This window comes from Sus scrofa, chromosome 13 (assembly GCF_000003025.6).
Source record: "Sus scrofa isolate TJ Tabasco breed Duroc chromosome 13, Sscrofa11.1, whole genome shotgun sequence".
NCBI lineage: Eukaryota > Metazoa > Chordata > Mammalia > Artiodactyla > Suidae > Sus > Sus scrofa.
This window is the reverse complement of record NC_010455.5, coordinates 194,810,834-194,827,058: the sequence shown is the minus strand read 5'-3', so window position 1 is coordinate 194,827,058 and position 16,225 is coordinate 194,810,834. Positions and strand designations below refer to the sequence as shown.

Genomic DNA, 16,225 nt, shown 5'->3' with positions numbered 1-16,225 from the left:
TGCCTGTTGAATCCGAATCTGTATAACATGATCCCCCAGGCAATCCAGAGGCTCTTTAAATTTGAGTGGCCCGCCAGAGGAAAATGATTTTAACTTGCTCTTCCCCAGTGCCAGGAGCCACTGTAGCTAACCACAGAAATAGAGACTTGGTAAAATAGGAAAGAAAGGTGCCTGCACTTTTGCACAGAATATGATGGGGAAAGTAAGTGTTATGTTAAGGTTGACCACATGATTGATATGAAATAGTTTTTAAGGTTTGTTTGGTTTTGGGGTTTTGTTTTTTTTTTTTTTTTTGGCTACCTCATGCAATGGCTTGATGTGGGATCTCAGTTCCCAGACCAGGGATCAAACCTGGGCCACAGCAGTGAGAGCACCAAATTCCTAACCACTAGACCACCAAGGAACTCCCCAGAATAGTTTTTGTTTGTTTGTTTACAATCAAACCTGTGACATGTGGAAGTTCCCAGGCTAGGGGCTGAATAGAGCTGCAGCTGAAGGCGTACACCACATTGCCAGATCTGAGCTGCATCTGTGACCTATGCCACACCTTATGGCAATGCCAGATCCTTAACCCGCTGGGCAAGACAGGGATCATACCAGCATCTTCAGGGACGCTATGTTGGGTTTTTAAACCACTGAGCCACAACAGGAACTCCCAAAACAGGTATTTTTTTTTTTAATGTTCTTCTCAGAATAATTCATTCAAGATCCAGCAATTAATTTGTTGATTATGAATCAGTTAAATCAAGTCATTTAAATTTTATTATATATAGTTGAAATTATTGTCTTAGTTTGGGCTGCTGTGACGGAATACCACAGACTGGGGAGCTTAAACAATAGATATTTATATCTCACAGTTTTGGAGGCTAGGAAGTTCAAGCTCAAGGTTCCCGCTGAGGACTGTCGTAGCTTGCAGATGGCTGCATTTTCTCCGTATCCTCACATGGGGAGCTGTGAGGGAAGGGGGGCTCTGGTTTCTCCTTCTCCTCTTGTAATGATACGAACCCCATTGTGGAAGCCCACCCATAAGACCTCATCTAAACGTAATTATCTCCCAAAAGCCTCTTCTCCGAATATAGTCACATTGGGAATTAGGGCTTCAGCATATGAATTTGGTGGGGGGATATATACATGCAGTGCATAGCAATTATTATATTATCAAATGTGTATTACAAATAATGCTATACTATAAAATGATGGTATCAATAAAAACAACACAAGTAACATTTATTGAACCAAGGTCATGGAGCGCATACTTGGAAGGTCTAACAATATATGTACATGTCATGAACTTGACCCTATACCCCCTCGCACCACATGTACATGTCATGAACTTGACCCTATATTCCCTCACACCATGTGTACATGTCATGAACTTGACCCTATACTTCCTTGCACCGGCAGCGCTTTTAGTAATCACCACACATGCTGACCCAGCTGTTCTTTTGATTTCATCTTGCAGGGCCCAGCCTCTGCAGTGAGCAGGGCAGTAGTGCCGAGACTGCTCCCGAGGAGACCGAAGGGCCAGACTTGGAGTCCTCCGATGAGACTGATCACAGCAGCAAGGTGAGAGATTTCCATTTTCACATCCCATGTCTTGAACCACCGAAGAATCACAGCTGACACATCACCTCTGCAGCTGTATGTGGTTACAAGGCCCCTCCATGGGACCTGAGTGTTTTTACTTCTGAGATGTCGCTAAATAGGATCTGAAATCCAAATTATAGCCTTGAGAACAAGCCCAGAGGTGAGAAAATAGGGCAGAGCTCACTCTTAATGATTAAAGCCTAGTTTTCATCAAAAAAAAATTTTTTTTTGGTCATTTTAGGGCTGCACCCACAGCATGTGGAGATTCCCAAACAAGGGGTCAAATCAGAGCTGTAGCCACTGGCTTATGCCACAGCCACAGCAATGCCAGTTCCAAGTAGTGTCTGCGACTTACACCATAGCTCACGGCAGTGCCAGATCCTTAACCTACTGAGCAAGGCCAGGGATCCAACCTGTGTCCTCATGGATGCTGGTCAGATTCGTTTCCACCGAGCTGCAACGGGAACGCCTCCTGTTTGCTTCTTATGTTTCCATTTGCATATGATGAAACGGCATCCAAAATGCGCACAATTGGGTCAGTTATACTTTCTTGCTACTTATGGTACCTGTAATGAACTGCTTTTGTGTTATCTCTGTTCAGCTCTTATGAAAGGTCAGCATCTTTTACATTAAGGGGAAAGAAATAGTCATTTTGTCAATCTAAATACAACGTCGCTCAGCTTGTTGGGCACTGTGACAGAACTTTGTTTTTGTTTTTTTGTCTTTTTTGTCTTTTTCGTCCTTTTGCCTTTTCTAGGGCCGCTCCCACAACATATGGAGGTTCCCAGGCTAGGGGTCCAATTAGAGCTGTAGCCGTCGGCCTACACTACAGCCACAGCAACACAGGATCCAAGCCGCATCTGCAACCTACACCACAGCTCATGGCAATGCTGGATCCTTAACCCACTAGCAAGGCCAGGGATCAATCCCTCAACCTTATGGTTCCTAGTCAGATTCGTTAACTGCCGAGCCACGACGGGAACTCCCAGAGTTCTTATTCTGACCCTTTGGTGCCATTGCGAATCTATCTTCCATAATTCATCATGCTTTTATTCCACTTCTTAAAAACTTCCATGTGTCAATTACCTCTTCTCATCACAGTCCCCAAAGTATAATAATTTTAAAACTCTGTGACCTATATCTGAAAGACCCTTCTCAGAGTTCCCACTGTGACTCTGCAGGTTAGGAACGCAGTGTAGTCTCTGTGAGGATGTGGGTTCGATCCCTGGCCTCGCTCAGTGGATGAAGGATCTGGTGTTGCTGTGGCTATGGCGTAGGCCTCTAGCCTGGGAACTTCCATATACGACAGGCGCAGCTGGGAAAAGAAAATAATAATAATAAATAAAAATAATACACGCTTCCTTAGCAAAAACAATTGTGTGATGATGTTTCCGTATTTTTTCATTTTTCCAGAATGTTGTTTACATATTTACGTTGGTTTCTCTACCTAATTCCTGTTCCTTTCCTCAACATTTACCAATCACTTAGCCTGAGCAAATCATATAATTTTAAATTACACCTTTGTTTTCTCATCTGTAATATCAAGGCGATTCCTGCCTTTGCCCAGCGAGTGGCTGATTAGGTGGGTCAAATAACATAACCAGTATTGATAATGGAAATATATTCTTTAAATACAAACAATTCTTTCAAAACCCTGAATTTCTCTGTGTATACTTTTCTGCCTCTTTCTGCCTTATTTGTAGGACTTCCTTGAGGACATATGTTTGGCTGTCATTGGCATTGCTTTTACCCACGCGCTTCTCTTTTGCCATCATAGCATCATCATTGTCTAAGTTGGACACAGTAAAAAATTTAATATTCGAAAGTAGTTTTAATGTTTATAAATGTAATATGTATCACCTGAAAGACTTTGTGTTGGTGATTAATTAAAAAGCCAGTAAATGAAAATAGATGTTTCATTTAAAGCCAAACCTCCCTCCCCCCCAGACTTGCTTAATGTTACTTTTTAGTTGCTTTTTACTTCTGTGGCCTCTTACCTACTTGTTCAGGGATTTGGGGGAGGGTGAGTAGCCCTCAAGAGAAACATATTTCCATGCTAAGTAAGATATTTTGAAAGATATTGATGAGATTGGTCTGTTACCAAAACTAAAAATGTGAATTCTCAGTTTCTACTTTGACTCGGGGAGACAGCTCATTTTCCTGTCTCCAAGACATTTATTTCTGAATGCTTCTTAGCTTGGATCATTTTTACCTCTCTGTAATAGTCTAGGGTTGCCCTCCTGGATTTTAAGAGGTTGTTTCTATTTGAAATATAATGAGTCATGAGGTCCTAAACAGCGTGCTCTGTAATGTTAGGTTCTGGCAGCAGAAAGGAAGGAAGAGGCCCCAGGGTTTTGTCGACTGACCCCAGGTGCCTCTCTGACTTCATGGCACTTTCTCCAGAGAACAAGACCCCGAAACCGTGCTTAGAACAAACAGGGTCAAGTATAAGAGCAGGCCTGGCTCACTGTGGACATGCACAGTGGGGTCTCTGGAAAAGAGAATTTCTTCAAATTTATGACAGCAGTTTTGGAGGATGATCTGAATGTTTTTAAGGTCATACAGTGGGCTCATGGACACCACAGGGTCATAATCCTTTTTTTCCAGGTTGGATGTAGGGTGCATTTGGTTATTCTGTGCCTGAAAACACTCCTCATGTTGGCTCAGATTTTAGCTTCTTTATTTTGGCCTGTTTCCCAGTTATTTAAATAAAATAGTCTTGAATGAGTTAAATTTCTCACTTAGGCTCTCTGCAAGCAAAAACCTTAAATCAGGCAAATGGTTCCTGGAGACTGGGTCCTACTGTGTGTTATTAGTGACAAGTGAGAGCTAATCCTTATGTGGTGTCTTGTATATATTGGGTACTGTTCCATCTCGTCCTCATAATACTCCTGAGAGAGAGAGACTGTTATTCCCCCTTTTTATAAATGGCAGTATCGGAACAGAGAGGGTAAGCAACTTACTGAAAGTCACACAGCTCTGAGATGGCAGAACAAGGCTCTGTATTGCTTTGCTAAAACTACCTTCTGGCCATATTATTAAGGTCTGGTGTTACATACCAGGTTTCAAAAAAAAAAAAAGAAGGATTTAATTAGTGGCAGTATAAACCAATTTAGATACACAGCTGAACCTTGAAGAGCACGAGTTGAACTGTGAGGGTCCACTCATAGGTGGGTTTTTTTCCAATAGTAAATAGTACTACCGACCTGTGGTTGGTTGAATCCATAGATGCAGAACCCATATTGATACAGAAGAATCACCTAGATATGGAGAAAGTGTATGTATACCTAGGGCAGAAAAAGTTATATGTGGATATTTGACTGTGTATTTGATTGGCACCTCGAACTCCAAAATTGTCCAAGGGCCAACTGTATACTCATTAGCCACTTAAATATTTTCCTAGTGCTTAAGCTTTGTGGGTGTCTTTATGATTTAAAGGAAGAGCAAGCAGATGTCTTAAGTTTCTTGATGAAAGTTAAGTATTTTTGGATGCAGCTCCTGGATCAGTGTGTAATTTTTCTTCAAAATAAACAGAACATTGCTATTTAAGTTGTAAGCTGTCTTAAAAACAGAGGGATGATTTAACCTTAATTTGAATGCACCAGGCTGAGTGTAGAATGCAAAAATTAATGAATAAATAGACAAATGATCAAATGAATAAATGAAATGAAACAAGGAATCTTTTTTTTTATCTAGCTGAATACATGAGGGCTGTTGATTTGTTTGTTTAATATTTTCGCTGTTCTTCCTAAATGAATTGTTTGATGAAATATTGGGCAGGATAAAGAGAATGAATATTGGTTGTGGGTGTGTGTTACGTTTTTGTTTTTGTTTTTGTTTGGATAGCAGTTTTTGCTACCCATGGTCTTTTGGGGTTGAGCAAGTGGGTAATTTCGAGTTTCTTGTTGAGCGGTGGTGGCCCTGGAATGTCACATCCTTCGGGTGGGGGCTGGGCTTTCACACCAGAGGGGCAGTCTGGCAGCCTTTCTCTTTGTAAGCCACCTCCTTCCTCTTCTGACTGTGGGTGACAACCACAAGGGGCCTCCTCAGCCCTGGTTACTTGTTTCCCTGCTTTTCATGGAAAACTCTTGTCTCTGGAAATGAATGATAATTAGCTCAGGGCAGTCCTGTCCTGCATTCCAGACCCCCTGGCAGCTGGGATTGCCTTTTCCACTTAGCCAAGGCGTAAGAATAACTTTCAGAGCCCTTCTTCCAACTGGAAAGCCTTCTTTTTTCTTTTTAATCTAAATTGTTATTGTCTCGGAAAGGTCTGCTTTTATAACAAAGCATTGGGGGGACATGTGAAAATATAAACAGTTAAAAAAAAAAAAATGGTTTTCAGTGCCTGCTCCCGACTCTGCAAGGGGTGTCTTCAAAGTTGTTTGAGCTGGGCGGGTTTAATATTCCTGTGCAGTGCAGAATGCCAGCCAATCAGCTGATCTTGGTCTGCAGAGTAGAGGCGCTCCCATCCTAGGGAGGTGGGTTTTTTTGGTTTTTTTTTTTTTTTTTTTTGCATTGTTTCCTTGCCTCTTTCGCCCTCCCTTTCTGGGACTTATGTTGTTTAGCCAGGTGACACCAAAGCACGGATTCTCATCCACGGGGTCAGCCTTTGACACCCTCCCAGAGGGCACGGGGTGGGGTTAGTGGGGGCTGCTGTCGGGTCACACAGGCGCTGTCCTTTCTGAATTGAGATGCAGCCGTAGGTCTTGGTGGCAGAGCTGGCATGGGCTGTCTCGATGGAAGGGCGCCTCTCCCAGGAGCCAGAAGGCAATCGGGGCTCTCCGAGTATTTTAAGAAACTTCTGTTTCTGTGCGGAATGCCTCGGGAGGTAGAATTATCATGAGAATACGTTCCTGACGATGTCTGCCTTGTGGAAAATAAAGCGCAAGCCCAGGACTGAAAACAATGGCAAGTCCTGTGATTCTGTGTATCGGACGCTACATCTGGTGAGCACTGTGTGAATTCTGTCTTGCTAGCTTTCTTTATGTTCTGACTTTCCTAGCCCATTTGTTTTCAATTCAAACGATGGTGATTATGCTTGTCCCATGTCCCCAGATTGCCACCGCCTGCCCTCCAGATCCCCTTGCTGATGGAGAATATATATTTTAGCAGGGGGGTGGGGCATTCGTAGTTGGTGTGAAGTCGAGTTTACCCCCAATCTTTGCAAGTTATCTATTTTTTCATTTCTAAATGACACAAAGGTGGATGGTGGTTATTATTTTTAAAATTAAGTGTCATTTGAGTCTTGCCGTCTTTCTTTTGGGTGTTGAGATTTTGGACATATTGGGGTTATCTGTGTGGTAAGTCTCCCCACCCCCACCTCCGATCCCATAGCCTAAGTGTTCAGCGAGCATTTTTGGAGGAAGGAGGTTCAGCCTCCTATCAAGTTTTAAGTGCTTTTGACTTCATTTCTGCTTACTTGAGAAGGAGATGGATTGAGACATGTTGGCTCAGGGAAAGTATTACTGATTTAACATCAACTGACCTATATTGTGTGTATCAATTCCCGTGGTAACTTGCCTCTCCAATAAGAACAAATTTTAGTGGGTTCATGGGGAGAAATAACTTAAAATCAGATGAAACCTTTTTAATAGCTTAGTGTTAATATCAGAGTCTGTCGCCCATCGGATTTTGTGTCATTTAATGAAATTGGACCGTGGATGGTGAATACACCCGATTCACTCAAGGAAGCCTTTACTCTTGGATGTGTCTTCTTCAAAGTTTGTGCAAAAGGAGACCGAAGAGATGACAGAACTGTAGAGATGACCATTGGATGGGATGGCCTCTGAAATTACGGAGTGTGTTACTTTGGTGTTTGTCTCCCAAAAAAAGATTTCAGGGCCCCCTGGACCCTTTGAAATCTGTGGGAAGTGTTAAAATGGTGAGACACAAAGAACAGTTTTAGAACTCTGAACTCATCCTGAGATAGAAATTGCCTTTCGTGGTTGCATAACAGGAAGAGCTTTAACAGCTGGGTAGCTTGGGTTGATAGTGTGTACTTAAAAGCCTCCCCCCCCCCCCGCCCCTTTTGTACTTTCTTTTCATCTCCCACAGGAAGAAAGCGATATTATAAACACTGCATTTCATGCAGACCTCTGTAAAGTAGCCCATTTCCTCCTGCCATTGTCCTGTGCATCTGTGTCTGTTGGGTGGATAATTCTTGGTCCTGACGGTGGAACAGCGCTGCTCCCCCTTTTAAGAGTTTTAAACGGGCAGCTCGGAAATGCCCATAAGTGCTTTCCGTTTCCAGGGTGACTGATTGCAGTACCAATTCCAGGAAACTTGCCTCGTGCGCGAAGGATGGCTAGGGAGGGAACAGGCAGGGTTTCTCCACGTACAAACCTCTCCCTGCTTGAGGACCCAATAGACAGAGGTGAACAGGACCATGGCAGGAGGAAATGGGCTACTTTACTGAGGTAGGTTGAGGCCCTCTCCTGGCAGCTCCCTTTCTGGGCACTTCGCACCATAGCACTTGGTGTGTCAATGACCAGGATGCTATGGAACCCGCAGGGATGGGGCAGGAAAAGCACTGCCCTCAACTCTTCCTGCATCCTGGGTCCTGGCTAAGCTCCACGGGGAAGGTCTGATAGGTGCTGCTGCAAAGAGGTTTCGCTACGGGGTGGGGGCAGGGGGACTTAAAAACTGGGCCACGACATGTAAACTCTCTCAATGAGAGGTATTCTAAAGACAATCTGTATGTCATCTTTGCTTCTAAGGACCTTTGGTGGGGGGAGGGGGTAATATTTTAGTAAAACAAAATTCTCAAACTTGATGACACCTTCGAAGTTGATTGTTTCCAAGCAAAAATTTCATTAAGAGCCTTATAAATAACACTCCTTGGCCATATACACAGTATAACAGGTTTTTTGATTTTTTTTTTAAATCTTCTTTTATTATTGAAGTATATAGTTACTTTACAATATTGTGTTAGTTTCAAGGGTACAGCAAAGTGATTCATATATATATATGTATATGTATATATATATTCTTTATAATATATAAAATATATATACATATATTCTTTTTCAGATTCTTTCCCATTACAGGTTCTTACAAGGTGGGAGTATAGCTCCCTGTGCTGTACAGTAGGTCCTTGAATTCTGTGTATTTTTATTTAAATGTATTTTATTAAATTGAATTTCCAGTAAAAAAAAATTATGTTCCAGTAAAAAAAACTATTTGAAATCCTGGACTGGTGGCCCTGGACCCAAATCATGATTGACTGCTGAATTCTGAAAACAAGACTTCAGTTCAGCATATAAATTTGATGGATACCTTGATGCCCACTTTCTGTTGGTGAAAAGTGTATGTATTTAGTTTAATTTTGCTGTAAAATATAATCACTAATAATATGTAGTAAATATTTATTTCCTTGAGGAAAAGTTAAAAAAAAAAAAAAAAAAAAAAAAGACCCTGTTCCTTGTAATAAACCCGAGAGTTTATACTTGGAATCGGAGAACAGGGGTGGCCGTGGAGAAACTGCCTTGCCCCCTTGTCAACTTCAGAGACCCTCTGGCTAAATCCGTCCTAGCTTTGGAATGGGTCTTGTAAGGGAGGGATCCTTAAAGGCTCTGAACTCTCTATAGAAACACTCATGGGAATTTTTAGGCATCCCCTGGGATGCACAGGGTATTTCCTAGTGTAATCTAGAACTTGGTTCAGGCGGGGTGTGTCAGGAGGAAGGTGAGGAACCTGGCTGTTTGAGATGAAGTTGGGTAGGCGATGGCTAAGCGTGGACCGCTAATGCCCAAGCCCACATCCCACTAACCTGAGCTTTCCTGGTGGACTTGCTTCATACTCAAAATACCAGACCTTAGAGGTGTTGGACTTGACACAGGCCAAGTCAGAAACCCTACTCACACTCTTACAAATGGAAACCTCAGGGTATTTGTGGTGAAACAGAGAGAATGAAAACCCAGAAATTCCATGCCACGCTTCTCATGAATTAGAACCAGAAAGTGCCGAGAAGGGCAACAAGTCAGCCTGGTGTGGGTTAGGAGCACAAAGGGGAATGTGTGTTGAATTTCCTGCCTTTGATATGCGTCAAGAGTCCCAAGGTTATGGCTTGTCTTTTCTTAAAAACTGGGACATCCTGGGTATAACCCTGTGAAGACATCAGATTTCACGTGGCAGCCTGTGTTAAGTGATAAAACTGCAGAAAGGTCTCCTCTGTCTTGAGGGGAATGCAGTGATGGATTTATGTGTGGTGAATAATAGCTATGATATTTATTTGCACATAAAGGACAGGCAGCTGTGGTTATCACTGGGGCATTTAGACAAGCGTGGCGTAAGTGAAGGTGCCAGTTTTACATGTGTTGTGTTGGCGTGTGACAAATCAAAGTGACAAAGGAGAGTTTGGGATTAGCTGAAGGGCAGGGCACTTCAGCTGTCAACGGTTACCATGGTCTTTCCATGGGATTTTCATTTTGGTAACACCCTGCTCTCATAATGCCTGTGTTATAATGCAGGTACCTATTAGAGTTAGTGTCAGATCATCTGAAAGATGTGTGGGCATCTTTGTTAAAATGCATTTACTTGTCCCTTTCGAATTAAGACAAAGCCACACTTAACTGCATATTTGATGATGCCATTGAGTTAGTGAAACTGTAACATAACTAACTAAAACTGTTTATTTCTACAGAAACAAGCTTTGACTAGAAACAAATAGTCTTTCTTTTTTAACAGCCCTTTTGAGATATAATTCACATACATAGAGTTCAGCCTATTTTGGTGAATTGTTCATTAGTCACCAAAAGGAGAATTCTTTGTGGGTATATTCAGTGTCCGAAAGTCTGATTCCATAGGGAATATATATATATATATATATTTTTTTTTTTTTTTTTTTTTTTTTTTTTTTTTGTCTTTTTAGGGCCACACCTATGGCATATGGAGGTTCCTAGCCTAGGGGTTGAATTGGAGCTACAGCTGCTGGTGTAGGCCACAGCCACAGCCACGCCAAATCAGAGCTGCATCTGTGATCTACACCACAGCTCACGGCAACGCTGGATCCTTAACCTGCTGAGCGGGGCCCGGGATGGAACCCTCGTGGACACTAGTTGGGTTCATTACCGCTGTGCCACCATAGAAACTCCCATCCATAGGCAAACATTGAACAGTGCTGTAACTGACCAGGGTTCTTGGCCTTCCTTCATCAATAGAAATTGGTAAGAGGCCAGACAAGAAATTCAGACAAGGCTTTATTCCCAGCCCCTGCTACAGCAAGGAGGGGAGCAGAAACAAGTAACAGTTTCTCCTGTTTGCACCCAGAGGAGGGAGGAGCTGGTTCCTTACATGGAGTGAGTGAGGGTAGGGGGCAGGTCCAGAGGTGGGGCCAGAGGGGTGGCTGAGGTCATTTGCCCACCCCTTTGGGGGTGTTGTATGCAGGGAGGCGTGGGCATTACCCTGCTTTTACTCCAACATCCTGCTTTCGCTCCAAGCTTTTCAGAAGTAGCAGTTGGGTTTTTTGATCTTTTTGTGTCTTCTTCTCCAGAACTTGCCCCAACTGTGCATGCACAGAATTATTTTTAGTTCCATATAGTTTTTCTGTATTTTCTTGCTCGGAAGAGATGTCCAGGTGCAAGCGCTGCAGCAGAGGGTCCCAGCTCCCGGCTCCCAGCCTGTCTCAGTGCCACTGATGGATGACTGATATACCCTGGCACATGAGACCAGTGCTAGCCAGAAATAAGCTGTGTAACCTTAAGAGAATTAATAATTATGAGATTAGCAATTATGTGGATGTGGGTCCTGGCTGTGCTCTTTCCTATCATGACATTGCTGCTAATGCATCCTTGTTAGGTTCCCGATTTCCCATGTCCTTGTTTTGTCTTTATTCTGCGCGTCCTTCCCTTTGGGATATGCTAATGAGGGAAAGGTAATATGCTAATGAGGAGGAGTCAACTTGACGTTAGCTGCTTTCCTCTGTGTTTAAGAATTGCCTGCATGGAATATACTTTAAGCTCCACCAGTGCCAACCTTGGATGAGTTACGTAACCTCTCTGGGCCTCCGTTATTTTAACTGTTACCTAGGAATGATAAGAGCCTTCCCCATGTGGGAGGATTAAATGCATCCGACCGATGCCCGGCCTGCCGTGATCACTCGGTATTTGTCAGCAGTTGTTACGGTTGTTTCCATCATTCAGTGAGCTCTCAGATGTGTGGAGCAATTTGGGGAAACAGAGATGCGATTTGTGCGTGGCAGTTCATTAATCAGGAGGAACCTCTTTGGGATGGACAGATGTCAGGCAAGTCTCTCTAGTGAGGACTAACTGGGTCTGCCTTGCCTTTTCAACTGTGCTCTTCAGAGCACGGAACAGGTGGCCGCGTTTTGCCGCAGTCTGCATGAGATGAACCCCTCTGACCCAAGCCCGTCGCCCCAGGACTCCGCTGGGCCTCAGCTGGCCACCATGAGACAGCTCACGGATGCCGATAAGCTGCGCAAGGTCATCTGTGAGCTCCTGGAGACGGAGCGCACCTACGTGAAAGTACGTCTTCCCCAGCCTTCCCTGCCTGCATCCTCCCTTCCATCCTTCTGCAGGGTGAATGCTGTGTGTTTATACTGATGCTGACGAGCAGCAAAGCCAGATCCCGGTAATGAAGAGAATCTTGGTCGTTCCAAAGGAACGTGGCCTTGATTCTGAATGTTGGGATCGCCTTTTGTGGTTTCAGGAAGCACATCATGCTCATAGCAATGTATTGCTATAGATAACTGATCGATTGACTCAGGATGATAGGGAATGTTACCTTTCAACCTTCCAAATATGCTGTTGAGCTGATATTAAAATGGAATTGGGTTTTGACACATTTAAGGAGTACCATCTTCAAAATCTACTTTGAGTCTAGGCAGAAGGATAGCAAGTCTCTTTCATGTTATCCTTTGTTCTGATATTAAGTTGTGTTCCTAGAACTATGTGATTTGTTCCTTAGGTAATTTATAATATATACAACTATTGAAAAATGATTAAAGAAGACAATTTAGAAGTGATACAAGCAAACTTTAAAATTTTATTCATGGAGTTCCCATCGTAGCGCAGTGGTTAACGAATCCGACTGGGAACCATGAGGTTGCGGGTTCAGTCCCTGCCCTTGCTCAGTGGGTTAACCATCCGGCGTTGCCATGAGCTGTGGTGTAGGTTGCAGACGAGGCTCAGATCCCGCGGGGCTGTGGCTCTGCCGTAGGCCGGTGGCTACAGCTCTGATTAGACCCCTAGCCAGGGAACCTCCATATGCCGTTTGTGGCCCTAAAAAGACCAAAAAAAATTTTTTTTATTCATGAAGTAGACAGTCCATTTGTAGAAGGGCAAAATGGGACAGAAGGCAAGACGCTTTTACAGGATAAAGAACAAGGAAGGGACAAATAGAAAATAACTGATTGGCTGGGGCCACGTGGTCAACCTTGGGTGGGATGAGAAGGCCTAGAGCTGGCTTGGCATTTGGAAATTGGCTGATTGGATATACTGCACTCTCGTCAATTGTATTGACAGAGCTACAAACATGATCTAAATTCAGTTTGCTGACATGATACTCAAGACAGGAGTGGTTCCATCTGGGGACCCAGAAAGTTACTTCAACACTGTATAATTTATAACATATTCTTATAACTACATAATTCATCTATGTTAATCGCATAATTATATATACCTCTTTAATTACATAATTTAGTTATATTTAGTTGTATGTTACAACAGAGAGTTTCTGTTTTTAATGGTCTATTTCAGTCTTTAAGTCAGAAGTCAACAAGTTATCTAGCCTTTGGGCCAGATCCAGCTCTCTGCCTGTTGTTACAAATAAAGTTTTATTGGTAAAACTGTTGTTTATTTGGAACAGAGCCACAATTATGTAATATTGGTGCCACTTTCCTGCTACAGCCGCAGAGTTAAATAGTTGTGACAGGGACTGTATGGCTTACAGAGCCTGAAATATTTTGAGAGAAGGTTCGCTCGCTTTCTTGGACCGTGATGACCTAAAGCCTGAAATGTTAGCATTTGGAATATAATCTGTTTTTTCTGTTTGTTTGGTTTTTTTCGTTTTTGATTCTTTGTGGACTTTTAGATGTGCTAATCAGGTATCCTTTCAACCTTTAGGACTTAAACTGTCTCATGGAGCGATACCTAAAACCTCTTCAAAAAGAAACTTTTCTCACCCAGGATGAGGTATGGTGGAAATTGTCTGTATTTTGTGAGGCTCACACTGCAGCTTCACCTGGTGATGAGGAAGGTGTAGGTTGCACACACAACACTGAGAGCATTTCGAATTCATTTAATTGTAATAAATTGGTCAAATGATTGCCTGTGGAGCTCATGGCGTGCACTTGGAGAGCTGCCCCATGCTCGGGTAGTGGGAGCATAACCTTAATTGATGAGTGTGGCTAGAAAAACTTTGACCTCAGAAGCAAATAAAAGTTCAGCACACGCAGGAAATATGGGGTTGATAAAATTCCTTTGCCTTTTCCAGCTTGATGTGCTCTTTGGAAATTTAACTGAAATGGTAGAGTTTCAAGTAGAATTCCTGAAAACTCTGGAAGATGGAGTGAGATTGGTACCTGATCTGGAAAAGCTTGAGAAAGTTGATCAATTCAAGGTAAGCCTCATCCTCAAGTCGTGTATAGCTGCCTCCTGATGTCCAGGGTGGGCTCTGCTAAAGGTCAAGTCCAATCTCCTGAATGCACGTCCCAGGAGGCACTGTTGCTGTGGTGTTGAGTCTTCATCCGACTGCCAGTCGATGTGTCCATACTCCTAAAGGGAGGTCTGGGAGGGGAGCTGACTGCCTCGCTTGTCTGGCCAAGGTAAAACCAGTGCCTTCAACATACATTAAGCTGGTGTATCTTCTGGCTTCTACTTTGGAAGATGCACCCAGCTTTTGCTCTGTTTATGCAGTGTCCTTTCCTGCATGCTATTAGCAAATTAGACGAGCACTCTTGGTTTGCTGATAAACCAATTAATTTATCTTGTTCTGGGAAACTGGTTAATAGAAATGCATATCGTTATCTGGGCGGAAGACAGTCTTCCAGCACACGGTGTCCTTGTAGCCTTAATGAGAATTTATGACTTGTACCTCAGTGAGGGGTGCTTGCAGCTTATTTCCTCCTCCTTGGTTGGCTTTCCCTTATTGCAGAGATTTCCTGTGCCAAGTTTCCAGTCGACAAAGCTCACTAATTCATGCACAGTGATGTTGGCTTACATGTTACCGTCACGTACTTTTAAAAAGCAGATTCATCGAGTTCCCGCAATGGGGCAGTGGATTAAGAATCTCACGGCAGCTGCTCAGGTCCCTGCAGAGGCAAGGGTTCAGTCTCCAGCCTGGCACAGTGGGTTAAAGGATTCGGCATTGCTGCAGCTGTGGTATAGGTGGCAGCTGTGGCTTGATTCAGTCCCTGGCCTGGGAACTTCCATATGCTGTGGGTGTGGCTATTAAAAAAAAAAGGCGTAATTGACATACAATACACTGCATATATTTAAAGCGTACAGTTTTGTGAATTTTGACATGTGTACCCTTGTGAAACCATCACCTCCATCAGAATGATGGACATAATTATTGCATATACACTTTTTTTTTAATCTTCTTTTTAGTGCCACGCCTGCCGCATATGGAGGTTCCCAGGCTAGGGGTCTAACTGGAGCTACAGCTGCCGACCTACGCCACAGCCACAGCCACGCCAGATCCGAACCACGTCTGCAACCTATACCACAGCTCGAGGCAACCCCAGAACCTTAACCCACTGAGCAAGGCCAGGGAGCAAACCTGCAACCTCATGGTTCCTAGTTGGATTCATTCCCACTGCACCACGATGGGAACTCCTATACGCTTTTTTATATGGCATCTTTTACTACATAATTATATTGAGTTACACCCAATATAATTATACTTTTTTATTGCTGACTAGTATTCCATTGTGTGGATAGACTACATTTTGTGATCCTTTTCCCTTTCTTGGTCATTTGAGTTATTTCCAGTTTTTGATAATAATAATAAAGCTGCTGTGAACATTTGTGTACAAGTTATAGTGTGACTCTGTGCTTTCATTTCTGTAAATACTTAGAATGGAATGTTTGGATCACATGGTTAAGTGTATGTTTAACTTTTTAAGAAACTGCTGCACTGTTTTTCAAATGGTTGCACAGTGCACAGTCTCACCAGCTGGTCCTCCTCATTCTTACAGTGAGGTTGGGTCACTCTTTTTACTTTTAGCCACTCTGCCGTGTATGTGGAAGCACTTCATTGTGGCTTTAATTTTAATTTCTCCAATGACATGACAATAAGTATCTTTTTATGTGTTAATTTGTGCTAATATATCCTCCCTGGTGAAGTGTCTGTTCAAATCATTTGCCCATTTATCACATTGTCCTATTTTTTTTTTCCCTTTTTTTTTTTCTTTTTTGGGCTGCTCCTACAGCACATGAAAGATTCTTGGCCAGGGATCAAAACCACACCATAGCAGCAACCTGAGTCACTTCAGTGACAGTGACAGATCCTTAACCCACTGAACCACAAGGGAACTCCATTTGTTTTCTTGTTATTGGGTTTTGAGAGTTCTTAGGAAATTTTATGTATAAGTCCTTTAGCAGATATGTGATTTGTAAATATTTTATTCTTGCCATACATTGTCTCTCAAAGAGCCAATTTTGGGTATTACTGAAATCCA

At 42.9% G+C, this 16,225-nt stretch overlaps 1 protein-coding gene across 8 annotated transcripts in view; it reads left to right on the top strand.

Annotated features, from left to right (window-relative positions):
• The window catches only part of TIAM1 (T-cell lymphoma invasion and metastasis 1), a 461,256-nt gene that overhangs the window by 408,692 nt on the left and 36,339 nt on the right, over positions 1–16,225 (top strand). For all 8 annotated transcript variants that reach the window (XM_021070904.1, XM_021070903.1, XM_021070906.1 and 5 more), the window contains 4 exons: positions 1,463–1,566; positions 11,889–12,068; positions 13,668–13,736; positions 14,038–14,163. In XM_021070904.1, coding sequence (XP_020926563.1) covers positions 1,463–1,566; positions 11,889–12,068; positions 13,668–13,736; positions 14,038–14,163 — 479 coding nt within the window. The remainder of the gene's footprint in view (positions 1–1,462; positions 1,567–11,888; positions 12,069–13,667; positions 13,737–14,037; positions 14,164–16,225) is intronic.